Here is a 16,675-nt window from a genome sequence, read left to right on the forward strand (position 1 = left end):
ATGTAGAAAAGAGGAATGTAGGTATACCACACACACACGCACACACACACGCACACGCACACACACACACACACACACACACGCGCACACACACACACACACACACACACACACACACACACGCACACACACGCACACACACAGAAGACTGACAAGGGGGAAAAATACAAGCCCAGCAGAGGGGCTTCCATTCAAAGGGATCAGTGGGAGGACAGTCAGAGCAAGTCTAAACTGTAAAGCGTGACTCTGCAGTGGGGAGCACAATGGTAGTGGTGACAGCAAAACACACCCACCAAGGGCCAAGCCTCCTGATTGGGGAGGGAGAGTGCGGGAATTTTAGTGGGAAACAGAAGGGAGAGAGGGAAAACAGAGATGAACATTGAGAGGAGGGCAATAGTAAATAGAGTAAATAGAGAGAAAGAGAGACAGAGTGTCATTTGGGGGGGAATTTTGGAACAGGAACAAGAAAATGGAAAAGGAAAGTGGGTTCAAACAAGGAGAGCCAGACCAAGAGATCCACACAATGTCCAATTTCACTTGGACATACAACAGAGAACAGGTGGAGAACAACAGTTGTTTTTGCCTTATTTAAATACATAAAAAAAGGCTAACTTTCCCTCAAATGATTATGCGTTCAAAATTTCAATATGACCGATATTTAGCTTTAAGCATTTCAAATACATACAATCCTATGCCCTATAATAATGCATATTTGTCTAAATACCCAAACAACAACCTGCTAATATTAAAATTGTGTGCACTGCAGAAGGCAGATGTCCGCAGCATTAAAGGCAAGCTTGGTCATTTTTGAAAACTAGCATGATTTTAAAAGTAGCGTTTTCTCCGTTCTCTGTATTCACCCACTCCCTCCCCTCTGTGTTCCCTCAAAAGCCACGCCCCCTCACTTATATGAAATAGCACCATTGGTCAAAGAGTGGATTTCAGTTCATGCTTTTAGTGTGGGCTTGTGCATGCATGGGGTAGAAAGCAAACAGGGAGACAGGGAGGCATGATTGGTTCATGAGACGTGTACCGAGTACCGACATTGGTCAAAGTATTTACATGTTTAGGACTGCACAGATCTTTTCTTGTTTATTTTTCAGAGCACATGACTTATTAATTACTGTCAGAAACTAAAGACCATTACAACCAAAATCTTAAAAAGTGTATCTGGAGAAAATGACCTATCCTGCCTTTAACCAAAATGGTTTCAGCTTCAAACAGCAGCGAGCATGGCTGAAGATTATTGTTATTAAAGATCTGTTTCAGTAATTTCTTGTTGGTCACCCTTAGACCTTCCAAAACCTGGAATTTGACTACAAAATAAAAACAGCATAATGAACAAAGCCCTGGAGGTTGTTTGTTCTTATTATTTACAAGCTAGAGATACTGTACATCTTCACTGCATATTCACAATGAATTCTGAAGTCACTCTGGTGCGTGTCTGAGAAAAACAACAAACAGGAGACAGCATTGGCACAGTGCAAGTCTGTGACATCGCATCTGTGAGAGACTGTAGAGCACTCGTGTGTCATGCCCAAGCTCAGGACAATGTGTCCTCAAGATGCTCATAGTTATGTTGAGAAAGACCTCCACTGGGCCTTTTATATTAAACTTTCTAAATTCCCTCAACTTAAGAGTAAATTATTATATACAAGGCAAAATCCATGGCTTACATGTTGGGAGTGTCCTGTGGAGCAACTTCTATTTCTAGACATCAAATATTGTGTTGCAAATGCTCGATAAGCCGCTCAATCGTATCTCATTCCAAACATGTGAAATAATGGCAGGTCTTGTTCCAACAAAGCTGTACTGTTCCCTCTAAAGTTAATAGGTTTATGACTGTTCTAGCTTTGTAGCAATTCTTGCAAGTTGCTGGTCGCACTAGTAGGGTCCAAAAGTATTAAAGAGTGGGTTTACTGGAAAACAAGTTAAACTACGTCAGCAAGGATAATCTCCCCACTAATATCACCAGCAGCACTGGGGCTAAATAGTAAATCTCTTCTCAGATAACAGAGACTTGTAATATAGCTTGTGACGCTTAGAAATGGTGGCTTGCTGATCAGAAATGTTCTCCAAATATTTGTGTAACTCATATGAGAGAGAGGGGGGACAGTATAATCTTTAAATGTCTAAGAAAAACAAGGTTCAGGAGTCAGTCAACACATACATTTCTGACATAATGTACTGATACTTTGCTTTCAAAATATCATTGATCTGACAATGTAAACAAATTATTCATTAGTTAAAGTCATCTACATTCGTCTGCCTCTCCGGTCCCTCAGAGATCCCTCCATCCTGGCGGATTCTGTAAAATGACAATGTAATTTCTGCTCCATTTATTTCTCATGTTGGAGCCAAGCGTTCTAATTCAGTCGCCGAGTCCTTGCAGACTCCCCGCCCTTACCTCCCATGCTGAGCCCATATTGTGCTTAAATCTCATGCTCCGATTGTCATGGATGAACCCTGTATGGCACAATTAGATAGGCGGCGTAATTATAATGGCACCCTGTGTCCACGCAGATCACACTTTGAACTGCTGAAATGTTTACAGCGGAAGAGACCCAAATATATATCATCCCCCCTCGACTCGATGCCTGACTAGAGGACAATGAGTAGCAAGCCGCTTCACACACTGTACTCGAACTACTAAAACAAACACACAGACTTGGGTCATAACCTATCCATGAACTCCTTGTAAACACGCATGTACGAAAATAAATCATGAATACACTTCAGGCTTGTGTAAAACCAAGTCAATGTACAGTAAGTCCAAATGTGTGCAATATGATGTGACAATATGCTTTAACTTTAGTAGAGTTATACAGTATATTGATGTAAAATAATGGTAACGTATTGTCAGGTTTGTTGGACTTAGGAATATTGATTGATTAAATTTGGAACACACACACACACACACACACACATCCTACAGACACTATAACATGTCCACTGATGGCTAAGACTGACCTTGATGATTAGGAGAACTCCGATTGGCTGATTGCTGGAAGCTCGGACCAATGAGATCAGCTGGCCTGTGATTGGAGGTCCGGTCTATATTGTCCTGCTGAAAAAGTGAGAAACAAGGACAACATTATTTCTGCTGGGTCTTTTTTTTTCTTTTTTCTTTTTTAGATACACAAAAAAGAGCAAGTATTTTGTATGAATTAATAATTCAATGAAAAAAAAGTTAATTTTATCTAAGGCTGGTTAAAAAATATAATTTCATCTATGTACTGCAATTACCAATTTCCCGATTCATTATTGATTAAAGGGATACTTCACCCATTTTCATGAAGCTGTGTATCATTAGAAACATGGTAATAGTGTTGAATGGTTGTGAATCCAGCCCTCATTTTGCCCTGAGACGAGAAAAATATGTTTTTCTTTGCCTGGAAGTTTTCTTCATGTGATGCACTATGAAGCTTTTTGCATCACATGAAGAAAACTTTCAAAACTTTACCACTTTTCTAATGATACACAGCTTCATGGGTGAAGTATCCCTTTAAGGGAAATCCTGAGATCGAGCTTTTCTTTGTAATAACGCCCCTCTCCACTGGGGGTGCAGTGAATTCATGAATTCTTTACATATAGTTTTTGTCCATGCCATTACAGCACTGTTATGTTAATCATGAGTTTTCTGCAAATTCACCTCAGGCACAAATGTGCACTTTAGAGCAGGGTTTCTTAACCATGGGGGCGCGAGCGCCACCTGCAGGGCCGTGAGGGGATAATATGTTTGCATCTGTGGGCCGTAAGGGCTGTGATCGTTGGCCTGCAATATACTCTCCGACCACCAGAGGCAGTATCATCAGTTAGAAGTAGGCCTACATCACGAGAAGGAGAAGAATATTTAGCTTAACGTCTATGGAGAAGTCTCAACTCTGCTAGGTGACTACCCTGAGGCCCCGTTTACACGGAGACGCTATGACAGAAATGCATCGAAACGACTCCACTCCGGATTCGAAGTACAGACCGTCTCCACGGCAGGTCTTGCCTGAGTGAAAACGATGTAGTTCTCACGCCCGGCCAGTAGTGGGCAGTGGAACTTTACAACGCGACACGCGCGACACTCAGCAGTATAACCACTTCCTCCACAACATCCTCCTCAGCGGCTACTTCTCCCAAGTCTCACCTAAATGCTGCGTATGGTCGCCCTGTGCTTGGGTAAAGGTTGAACAATTTGCCGCAAGTATTCGTTGCTCTTTCGGCGGCGACATACACAATGTATCATATCAAGGTTCTGTTTTAAAAGACGATACAACGCCAATAGCTGCCGAAGCACACAGCCGCCGCCATTGTTGTTTGTTCTCGACTACTGCGCATGTCCAAATGTTTCGTCTTACTGTCACAGCGTCTCCGTGTAAACGGGGCCTTAATCTGAGTGGAAACGTAATGGAGAGGTTCTTAAAATGAAAAAATAATGACGGCAACGGGGGCAGCGCTACACAAAACAGAATGCTCTTTTTAATTTCACCAAATCTACCTAACTTCATTGAGCACCTAATTTTATTGCTTTTGTTGCTAAGTTTATATTGTGTTACTTATTTGACAAACATGCACTAAAACATGGTTTTATATGAGCAAAATTAATTAAATGATCTTAACTTGTGCAAGGTTTTATGCATAATTAGCCTATGTATAGGTTGATATATTGATTAAAAAACATACAAATGAAGAACAGTGTTCATTATTACAACATTGTGACACAAATAGCTATTAAATAAAAATTACCGCAAAAGTTAAATCAGAACCATTCACTCGATTGGGCCCCAGACTACCTTGCCCTGAAAATGTTGGGCCCCAAGGTCAAAAAGGTTAAGAAACCCTGCTTTAGAGCATACAGTACTTTAATGTTTATTAAAGAAGAATGCAACGATAAAATACATTTTTAAGTCAATTTGTTCTCAGTCTGTACAAACAATGCACACAATTATTTCACAAATATCAGAAGGTACTGTGATGAGTTATCCGGGTACTCCTGTCATCTTTATGAATCATTAAATTGATATCAAAGCATATAGATCATTGAATAGAATCGTAAGGACGAGGACATAATGAACTGTGAACTGTAGTTGTAAACAAAATTTATATTTATTAAAAAAAAGAAATCAGTAGTAGTTTTGTGATTTCATTAAGTGTTCCGAACACCCGAGTTCTTTAAACAAAAATGCAATGAAATGAAGATATTAGAAAGTAAGGTAGGCAATAAGTGACCAACATGAAAGATGGGTCCAAGCCACAGACGAGACAAAGACCTAACACAGCAGAGCAAATTTGTACTTGTAATAGGTGCAAAGCAGAAGTGCACGAGTTATGATTAATCTAAAATTTGAAAAGGGTGGTACTGGCAGCATTTTATATTTCACTCATCCTTTACTTTAACTATGGGATTTTAAAAAAGTATTGTGTTGCATGACCCTTTCAGTAAGTAAAGCTTATTTTCTGTTGGTGCAACCGTTAAAAAAAGAAAGAAATTCAACTAAGATAAACTCCACTGATCATACACTGCTTGTGTGAAAACAGTGTGTATCAGAGCACAGAAGATAAACCTTAACAATGTCCTTGCTTGACCCCTTTCTCTCCACTATTCTAACTGCCACTGCACTCAATGAAAAGCAAATCCCCATTAAACATGGAAGGTTTCCAACACCTATAACTTCTATATATTGTTCAATAGTGGGTAACCCATTGTGTGGATGTTAGTGTGGATGTTAGAGTGTGTGTGTGTGTGTGTGTGTGTGTGTGTGTGTGTGTGTGTGTGTGTGTTGGAGGGGGTGTCCTGCTCAGAGCCCGACAGCACAAGTGGGAACAGAACGTCCTGGGACGGTCCACTGTGCTCATAGAACAAAAAAAAACAAAAAAAACAGAACTGTGTGTCTGTGTATTGCAACAGACCTCCTCTGATGCTGAAATAAAAGCTGTTGCCGTTACTCATTTACAGTAAAGTTTTATGACACACAATACAGGCAGCACCAGGGTTTTTTGTACGAACATTTTCTTTCTGCAGTACGTATTTGTCTTTTTTCCCTGTTACATGCTTTTTGCCTCACATCAGTACAAGTTATCTTTGACACCTCAATAATCACTGAGCTATGAGTGACTATTGTGACTCCACTGTGATTGTCTGCATGCAAATTATGTCATTTTAGGTCCCACTTGTAGAAAATGTTATTCAATACAGCAGGTCCAGGCTGCAAACACAGTTGTAAAGTTGATTCAGTTTAGGATGCAAAGAACCTTTAAAAGAGTGAGTGCCACAGAACTGTTTTTGTATGTTCTACACATTTCTTTAAAATATAATCCGACATTGAAACATCAAAGCCTTTTAAACTCAATGTATGCCTTACATGTTATAAATGATCTAAACCTAATATTATAAACTAACTTTACAAAGAGGACGTTAAGGGGAGTGCAAAGAAACTGACTCACGGTGACGATAGAGCCTGAAGAAGAATTCCACTCTGCATGCACTCTTTAATAAAAGAGTCCGCCTGCAGAGTTTGGATTGGTACAATCCATAGTTTTGCCTGCTCTTATTTTTAGAGAAGAAGAAATTGCAGGTGTTCCTCCCTGGAGTCTGCTGGTTCAAACACTCAGGCTACACTGAATATAACTGCACACTCACCATCAATATAGGGTCTTTTCCACCTCCCCCCGACCCCCACCAAGAAAAAAAAAAAAAAAACCCTCTTCTATACCAACTAACCCAACCGCATCCAATCATTACATTGCATTGTCCCGTCTTTGTATTGTCTCGAGTTCCAGCCGTCTTGGCCGCATCGGAAAAAAGACTTTGGAGCTTAATTTGACTAACCTTCTTTAGCAATAAAAAAAAAAAAGGCAAAATAACCACGCATCACACCATTTGTCCCTGTGACATGGCAAACCCCATCATCAACTCACAGTGTCTGGGGGTCCAGCTACCAGACTGTGACTGATCCCTACCCAGTCACCCAAACAGCACTGGGACGCTGGTTGGTTGGTGGGATGGTAAAGCACAACGGTAGAGTGTGTGCGTGTGTGTGTGTGTGTGTGCGTGCTCGTGTGTATTCAGCACAGGATGGTCATGGTTCAGCTCCACTGGGCAAAAACGCAGGGAGTCTTTTGGACCATATACTGGTCCTGAATGCTGCTTTGCAAGGCTGTCTGGGAGTAAATGAGTTAACACACTAAAAGGACTAAAGGGCCCTTTTAAGCACACCTTGATCTCTTTTGTGGATCTTACCAACAAAAATCCGACTCCCAGACAGCCTTTGAGGCCTCCACAGACAATGGACAGAATGCTAACTTGGGGATTTTATCTTGTAGATACTGGCCATTTTGCATAATTGTCAGCCATGCAAATGCAGGCTTGTAATTAAGTTTTTAGTTTTATTGGAGCTTTTAAGAATGAGAGTACAAAGAGGAGAGAGAAACACATGTATCAATAGACTTATTTTCCTTTTATCCTAGTTCTGTCTTAGTATTACTCAAAGTTCATTAGATAGAGACACAAAATTATGTGTGCATGCAAGTTGCTTGAGCACTTAAAGTGGGGTCACAACAGGACGGAGGGTAGGAATCTTGAACAAAAAGACTGAGATGCATGTAAACGTTAAGCCCGGAGAAGTAAATCTGACCTGACTGAGGTCAAATGTTGTGACCAGTGATTGAATATGATCCATGTATCAAACGCTGAGAGGTTGAAAAAGGAGAGCTGACAATGAACTCAAGGTTTTAATGATAAGTCTAATTGGTGTCAGATTTACCCAGAATAATGATTCTCACAAAGCTTTAAACATATGGAAATCTGTCTCAATGTTCAAACTTCTTTCAGACCATCCTGCTGAGAGCATAGCTACCTGACAAGGCCCTGTTGCAACATATGTGACAGTAGACAGCCAGAGGAAATCCCTTCTTACATAATTATCCAGATCAAGAGGTCACACTAATGTCTGCTCGTCTGCTCAACTGCCACATGTATCTGTTTATACACTAAAAGCTCAGCTGGAGCTGCTGTCAAAGCACAGCTGTTCACTTGACAGTATGGCCTCGGACATACATTTACTATTGGTACATTACAAGACATAGATACTGGTGTACCGATTAATAAATAAATAAATACATTAACTAAAAAAAAGAAGAATCTTACAGCCTTTATCTGAATATCACTTGTTCGGATTAAGGTGGAGATAGTTCCAAGTTTCTTTCATCTGCCCTGCAGCATATAATCCAGACATTTTCATGCCTATGGATTCGGAAAATAATAATGCTAGTATGCTTGGTAAAAAGAAACTCTGATGTCTGAATCTGTTCAACATATAACACAGAGTTTGTTTGCATAATTTTGTGACAAATGTTCAACAAAATGATAGCATTGAAAGCCCCGAGCAAAATAGATTCAAATTTGTGATTTCTAGGAACAACGGCATGTTACAATCCAGACCCCTTAGCAAAAATCAACCTCATCCAAAAAAACAGAATTTCTGTACGCGACAATATCAGCAAACAGGATTCCTTGAGATCTGCTGACACAGAATCTTTGAGCCAATTAACTTTTATTATTCTTGAGGGTGAAGGTAAGGTAATCAATATTACCTCATAAAGATGATCATAGGGTCTGTTGTCCTCTCTTTAATCGGCTGTGATCTGCCACATACAGTCCTGATTCACCATGTTAAATTTGAAAGCCTTTGCACATACCTTCATTTAATCACCACTCACTATCATACAACAGAAACAAGATTAAAAACGGAGATACAACCCCTGTGATTTATGTTTGAATGATATCTGTACTTGAATCTGTTCTGAATGGCTGCTGCATTTTTATCAGGGAAAATCTTCCATACCTGGAAATTCACAGTGAATAGGTCTTCTCATTCAGCAGGTCAAGGTACAACAGTTTTAACTGAATGCTTTCAGACGGGTGAATGTGTGTCTGTACATGTACATGTGTAAACTGGTAGTGTGTACATTTTGGAGCGAAAGTTGGTGGTAAAAGAACAAAATAAATGCTGTCTCAACCCAGAAGAGAATGAAGCTTCTTCCAAGGTAGTAACAGAGGTGGGATGGTTTCAGCGGCGCCAGCGAGGGAGCGCAGCAATGTGTGTGTGTAAATACAGTATCTGACTGTGTGTGTTTGTGCCGTGCTTCCACAATGGTGAAAAGGATATTAGAAATCAAAGACCGGCACACCAATATCATGCCTTAAGATGAACTGACGACGGCTGAGCTCATGTATGGCACTTTTGGGAAGAGAGCGTTCCAAAAAGGGCACATGATGAAAAAAGGACGCCATAGCCACAGTGTTAACACCTCAGCCTCAAATGAGGCCCATTCCTTCTGATGTTTATTTTTATTAGGTTAGTTTCCTTAACTGCTCTATGATTGAGTGAATCATTACACACATTTGCTATTCTCACAACACAAAGTGATTCATCTTTGCAGCTGAAGCAATAAAGAACAAATAGAAAAAAGATACACAGGGCAGTGACCTTGACTTCACTCCACCAATAATACAAGCAAATCATAGAACACACACACACAACAAGTTTCAGATTACATAATTTACATTTTAAGCAATACTACAGTTCTGTTGTGGGCCCATCAGAGAATAAACCTTCATAGAGGCAAATAAGGTGGTGAACAACACATCTGGAATGACCTACACAAACACAACAATGGACATTTATGTTCCTTACACCTTCACATGCACACACACACAATCCGTGGTGTATGTCTCTCTAAGCTAGAGTGACCTGGGAGACTCCAGAACGCTGACCTCTCTGACCTCCAGTAACTCCAAGGTCAAAGGTCTTAGATAAACCCATGGTCCATATGACAGGCACACAACAGAGCGGTTTCTGATCAGGCTAATAGTGCTACTGCTCTAATACAAATGTTTGTAAGCCCTTTGCTCCATGGAGGCAGATGTGAACAATTCAACTAACTCTTAAACCTGACTGAAGGGTTAGTTGAATTTGACCTGACAGACAAAATGAGATATCGGCACATTAGAACGCAAGCAACATAGTGCAAAATAAGAACAAGCGCAAGAGTCCGATTTTTATGTGGCTTTTCTAATAAACATACAGTAAAACTAAGAGGTATTTTTTGACCAATATCATATTGAATGTGGAGAGAAATATTTAAAAAAAAATACTGATATGACATCAGATACAGAGACGTATGATCACAATCAAACAGTACTTTTTTTATCTGGATAGAGGCTTGACTTTATAGAGACATGACTGCACTGGCAATCAGACAAGCACATGACATCTTTATCTATAAGTCAATCAAGGACTTTTTTCTGCATTAAATGTTAGGTATAATCTTTTTTTTACCAAACATGGGTCCCTGCAGGTCTTTAATTAACAGTATATCAGCCAGGCTGTATTAAGTTCTCACACTAAATAATCATTTTTTGGCATATAGAAGTTTAAATGTGACTTGTCAGTCCTGGGATTTGTTTTACTGTGGGATTCACTCAATGCTGGGAAGCTGAAATGCTTGTGCTTTTAGTTATCATAATATTAAAATGATTATAGTTCTGCTTTTATAATTCAGTCAGTAACAGTCCATAGTCCTTTCTTCCTACCTTTCATCTTTTAAAAAAAGCATAACAGTGTAAAACGTAAAAATACAGCCCAAAAAGAATAAAAGTCTACAAATGAATACAGGAGACAACTAACCTAAATTCCACATGATGGACTGGTTCAGCTGGCCTACAGACAAACACTTAAGAAATGCTACATACAAGGCACTGGTCCATGCGTTTGAATGCCAGTGAACGGTCCGAACACAACACAGAAATAGAAAGAGCAGCAGTTACCTGGGGCTGTGAGCCAGGAGAACATGCGTCTGTGTTGGACCAACACTGCTTAACAGTCTGCCCCCCCCTGCAGCTCTTTCTTAATTCAATGTGTTAACAATTGTGAAAGGTTGTGACAAATCAAGAAGGTAGTTACAAGAAGGCCAAATATACTTCTAAGAGCAGCTGCGAGAGAGAGAGAGAGAGAGAGAGAGAGAGAGAGAGAGGCTGGGAAAGGCTGTAGTGTTGGCAGGAACCAGTGACCTGAATCCACACCCTCACCTTTTTTCAGAATTCCTGGAAGCACTTCTGCATTTCTTTGAGTTCTTCTAGGATGGTTTATTATTAGTTTAGTGTGTTAAATATATAAATAATACAAGGCATACCAACACAGACCTTATATTTCATAATCTAATCCAGCTAACAATTTCCCAGGAGTTTAATTCAAGGCTAATAGCCATGTCCGCTTAGGTTTAAAAATGTTATTCAATATAAAACAGGTCCATTTTCCCATTACATTTTCTATCAGCATTTCTATTAAATTTAGTAAATCTTGGTTTATAATCTTAAAAACAGACATTGCAACTCTGGATTTTGGTTGTTGTCTAATAGCTTACAATAAGCAAACGATGACTTACAAACAGTAGTTGAGCTATTGAAGCAAAATCTAACTTCCCAAAGATAGATGTGTAACTTGCAGAAAAGAATTGACATTTACCTGATAATTTGGATGATGTAGGAAATAATCCGGACACCCAGCCACAGCCATATTCTGTGTTCCTCACGTCCTCTCGTGCAATATGTGTGGTTGGATTCGGTTGCAGTACAAGATGAAGCGAGCAGAACCTGCTGAGACAGAAGAGCAGACAAATGAAGGTTAGTGGAAAAGTACAAAGGATGAAAAGGGGAGGGTGAAGAGGTCCTGGAGAGGAAGGAGACGAGGATGACAGAAGTAGAAGATGAAGTCTAGCTTCTGAGGAGACAGATATAGCTCAGAGCACTTCTTAACCCACATATAAGCACAGTAAACAACATCCACGAGCATCAAGGGGGGGCACTGGTTGAAAATGAGAAGCATTTCACTGATGCTTAATTGTTTCCATAATGCTTTTACTTGTGGTTGTATGATAAAGTAGCTTTTGTGCAGCTGGCTGAAGTCCATTGTTGTTTATTTGTCAGGGTGAAGAGCATAAATCGGGTACTCTATCAACCCCTTGGTTTCACGCTGTTGAACCAACAACCAAATCTCAAAAAAAAAAAAGAAAAATACATTGGGTTTTAATCATATTTCTGAATCTATGTATCACTCTTTACAGACTCCGCTGACAACCCAACCACAAGCAACTTTCATAGTCATTAATAAATTACTGAAAAATCTACTGAGGGCTGGTGCTTTTAAAATGAACATAATTGCAGTAGAGACTCAGCAGCCTTTAAAAAAAAAAGAAAAAAAAAAAAAGTGTTTTTTACCCTACCAGCCCCCTCCCTGGCTTTCCTTAGGTCAAAATAACCACATATTCAACAACATGGACTTTAGTCTATTTGAACTTCTTAAAGTGGGTATCCTATTAACCTCTTGGCACTGCTGCCGCTGAGCAAACACCTGTAAACACGGACCCAAAAATACCCCGCAGGCACCGTTCCAGGTCTTAAGTTAGACCCCAGGGTATTTTGGGGGCCAAGCCGCTCGGCTCATAACTATGATGGTCTTTTATGCAGCAGTTCATGACCCACTGCAGGTATTTCAAAAATATGACCTGCCAGTTTATAGCCAGCTAATATTATCACATGTTTGCCTTAGTGGTTTTCAGCATTGCTGCTGCAGAGGCTGTAGTGTGTGCATACAGTGTGTTTGCTCATTTCGGCCTGGACATGTGTTTCAGACGTGCATACTTTTACTGTATGTTGTACTGAGTGTGCATATGCTGCACATCTGTGAAAGAGGGTGGGTGTGTGAATGTTCTATTTTTAGCTTTCAAGGTCTTTGAGTGGCTGTGAATACACTTTGGGGTCTTGTAGCTTGCTCACACTGAATATTCAGAGTGCAGTAACAGGACAACTCTGTCTTCAGTATAGTGTGTGAAAAGAACTACAAACAGAATTTGATGTTTAATAGCGTACTTTACAATAAAGCTGACGTCAGAAAAAATAATTACTAAGAGCATTTTTGTATGAATTGTTTTTCCAAGCAGGAGTCAAGCTTGTCCAACGATGTTGGGATGGAAACACGTTAAAGTTATGCAGAATTGTATGGCAATGTTTACATTTAAATATCTAAATAAAAGCCTATGTTTGTTTTTTTTGGTTGAGTACATGCATTACCTCAAATATTTCATACAGTTATCAACGCCAGAGAAATCCTTGATTTTATAGTCGTAACGTGACGCGTCTGTGGCGGCAGCCGCCAAGATGAGCCGCCATGACAGACAGGAAATGCTTTTCCGTGCCAAGGAAACACTGGATGTTACGTCAAACGCTGCAGCATGAAGAAGCTGCTGACGTGATCTTTTTTTATTGTTTTTATTGAGAGCCCCCTGGTGGCGGCGTTAACATACACACAGTATGTTAACGCCGTCAGCTAGAGGGATCTTTGTGCATCTAATGAAGCCGCTCGTCAATTCTCTCCAGTATGTTTTTTTTACCACCCTTTTCACGGGGAAAACTTCTTATTCTTACATGAATCGATCCGGGGTACCCCCATGATTTTTCCGACCTCCATCTTTCCAAATTCCAAAAATGAAATCTTTTTTTTCTTTTTTTTAATTCCTCTAAAATTGGGCTTGCTTATAATGAGCAAACTGTGAATGCATTCTACACAAAGAGCTTGGCACCATGATCACTTGGGCCCACGAAGAGGCCTGCTTGTTATGAATGTGTGTTTATGTGTGTGTATTACTGTGTGTGTGGCCGGGGCTGCTGGCATGCAAGGACAGCTCGTCATTAACACATTATTTACAGACACACAGTTTACAACAAAAACAAAACAAATTAACATCAGCCTCAACTCCGGAGCGGCCCCTCATTAGGCGGACGCCACACACTCGCTGACTGGCTGCAGCTGAACTGTATGTTTATTATGTTTCAGGAGTCAGCAGGTTGTGCAACAGGGACCAACATTATACCTGCACTAACGGCATGAGAAGCTAACTCAGATCGGTTGTGTGTCACTGAGCTGAAATTGTTTTAATAACTATTGCCTTTATGGCATATGGATTGAATATTAATCACTAAACATGAATGAAGTTAAAGTTTGGCCGCTCTAAACTCGGCTTCATCTGTGCGTGATACAAAAAGGGGAAAAAGCTAAAGCGTTCCATGTAGTATTAAAATACCTCGTAACTCAGGTTTCAAAGTGTTCATATGTGCCATGGTGACTCTCAGTGACTGGTTTATTGTCCCCACACACACACACACACACACACACACACACACACACACACACACACACACACACACACACACACACACACACACACACACACACACACACACACACACACACACACACACACACACACACACACACACACACACACACACACACACACACACACACACCTTTGCTTAATTGCTCCATGACACAATCAAAGCCATTCCAGTGCAGGGATTATACTCTCAGAGCTCTTTGATTTGATTCCTTCTACTTGAACAGCGGACTGAAAGTTAACCATGTCTGATCTTGACAGTGCAATTACCAGGCCGCTGCCGCAGCACTAGAAAGGGGAACCTCAGGTTACGGCGGCTGTACCCAGCGGTGAGGTGACAGCATCTGGATTAGTCATTTTTGTTCAAAGTTGCATGAGGGAGACTTCAAATGTGAGTGCCATCATAAGGCCCATCATGAATCATAAATGAATTCTTTACAGAGATGCTCTGCTGTGACATGTCAGCAACATGCATCTGATGTTGCAGGCAGTATTTAGAGTGTTGGACTTGACCCCATAAGCAGGGGTGTAGAGCAGGGTATGGGCATGCAGGTATATGGAGTATTTCAACTTATTTAGTATTTCTCAATAGGGTGTGCCCGCTTCTAAATCCCCTCTGATTGAAACCAACGACTGAATGACAATATTCATGGTATGCTGCAATTTGTTCCCTTGGATGGTGAAGAGATGACCCTCACTACTCTGTCCCTAATTGGCTCATACTCAATAACTGAGTATTTAAAAAGAGTATTACATGTCACTGTTTATAACAGAGGCAGATTATCCTCTGGTGGACGGGCCACATGGGAAAAAAAAGTATACCCACTTCTTTAGGAACCGCTTCACCACTGCCACTAAACCACACAAACAGGACCATTATTAAATAAGGGCCTTTATGACCTTAATTGTCAGTTTCATTTGACTTTGTCTGAGCGCACATACGGACCTGTCAGATCCAATCGAGAGCATGTTAAAGGTCAACACTGTGGTGTAACTCGAAAGAAACAATTAGACCCCTAAGTGCTACATGCTCTGCTGGACGTTACACCCATATAAACAAAGAGTCATTATGATGATTAATCAACAAATTCAGCATCAAGTTTTTGAAGTGAGGCTGCTCTTCAACACGTACTGCTATGTCAGCACGCTTTGTCAGTCTAGAGGTTAATGTGCTGATATTTGATTACATCTCCAGGGTCCAGCTTTAACATCTCAGGGTGATAAGTCCTGCAAGGAAGCCAAAGGCAAGGCCTGGGATCACCAGAAACCTGGGCTATTTAAAGCAAAGCCTAATTCAAACAGTAGGAACAGTTTACCTGAACTAGCAGCTCACCAATCCAAACATGGACGTGAAAAGGACTTTAAAGTGTTAGGATAAGAGAATCCACAGCAAAACAAACTATATGCAAACTTTTGCAAGAATATTATTTATTGTAAATACAGCAGATATTTATGAAGGCCAAAACTTCCTCCCATATTAAGTTACTTCCTTTACTTAAGCCTTGAAATCAAAGAAGTCCAATAAAACTAAGTACATGGAGGGGTAAATATTTAACTTTTAACACCACTTGGACCAAACTTGAATAAAAGTAGCATCTTGTGAGTCTGAACTGTCAGTATTTGATTTTGCCTGTTAGTATGGTTTGTCAGTCTCAACTCTCAACGTTCCTGTTAGTTTGGTTTGTATATCGGCCTGTCTTTCATGGTTGGAATACGTGGAACGTACTGGCTCATAACCAAAACCCTGAACTCCTCTGTCACAGCATCTGTGCTGCTCAGCTCTGCAGCTGTGTAAAATAGTTCCCCTGTGTGTTTAATTGTAAAATGTGTTCCTCTCAGTCAACTTGCCTTTAGCTGATTGGACTGGACACAGCTTAACATGGGGCTGTTCAGCTCCACTCAGTCATCTTTGGAATGCAGAGAGCGCATTCTTTCCATATGGGGTACTTGGAGGAAAAAAAAAAAAAAACACGAACATGTGCTATATAGTGAACCCCAACCTTGTGGGCTGGCTGACACACATTGATTTGTGGGCTGGCCAGGGAGAGGGTAGATGGTAAGCAGAGGAAGTGAGAAACATATGGCAGAATATGTGACAATGTGTAAGTGATCCAGTGCATGGATAACTCAAACTTTGGTAAGCTTTCTACTTAGGTTTCATAGGGTCCAAGAGGAACTTTTTTTATGCCTCTAGGGTCGTATAACGTCAGGCAGCAAAGTGTTTCATCAGCCACACCATGTCTTAGAGATCGACACTAGACTCTTGTGTCTGTCTCACACCCAACTACTCCTGCAGTATGTCAAACCCTTACCAACCACTCCATAGATAGATGCACAACCCAGCAGGAGTTCTGAAAACTCCCTGATCCCCCTCCCAACCAAACACTCAAAAGTTTACTTAACTATCTAACTAAATATTTAAAAGGAGTCCCTGTTTATAACATAGGCAGATTAT

General features: G+C 40.5%; 1 protein-coding gene across 3 annotated transcripts in view; it reads right to left on the reverse strand.

Annotated features, from left to right (window-relative positions):
• The window catches only part of LOC306823952 (growth factor receptor-bound protein 10-like), a 64,243-nt gene that overhangs the window by 39,026 nt on the left and 8,542 nt on the right, over positions 1-16,675 (reverse strand). For 2 of the 3 annotated variants that reach the window (XM_079343900.1, XM_079343898.1), the window contains exons 2-3: positions 11,514-11,641; positions 2,971-3,067 (exon numbers count right to left, since the gene is read on the reverse strand). In XM_079343900.1, the coding sequence (XP_079200026.1) occupies positions 2,971-3,067; positions 11,514-11,564 (148 nt within the window). In that variant the 5' untranslated portion in view covers positions 11,565-11,641. Of the gene's footprint in view, positions 1-2,970; positions 3,068-11,513; positions 11,645-16,675 lie in introns of all 3 variants that reach the window. The other variant, XM_079343899.1, reaches the window with a different exon arrangement.

This window comes from Symphodus melops (genome assembly GCF_947650265.1).
Source record: "Symphodus melops genome assembly, chromosome: 5".
Classification (NCBI taxonomy): Eukaryota; Metazoa; Chordata; class Actinopteri; order Labriformes; family Labridae; genus Symphodus; species Symphodus melops.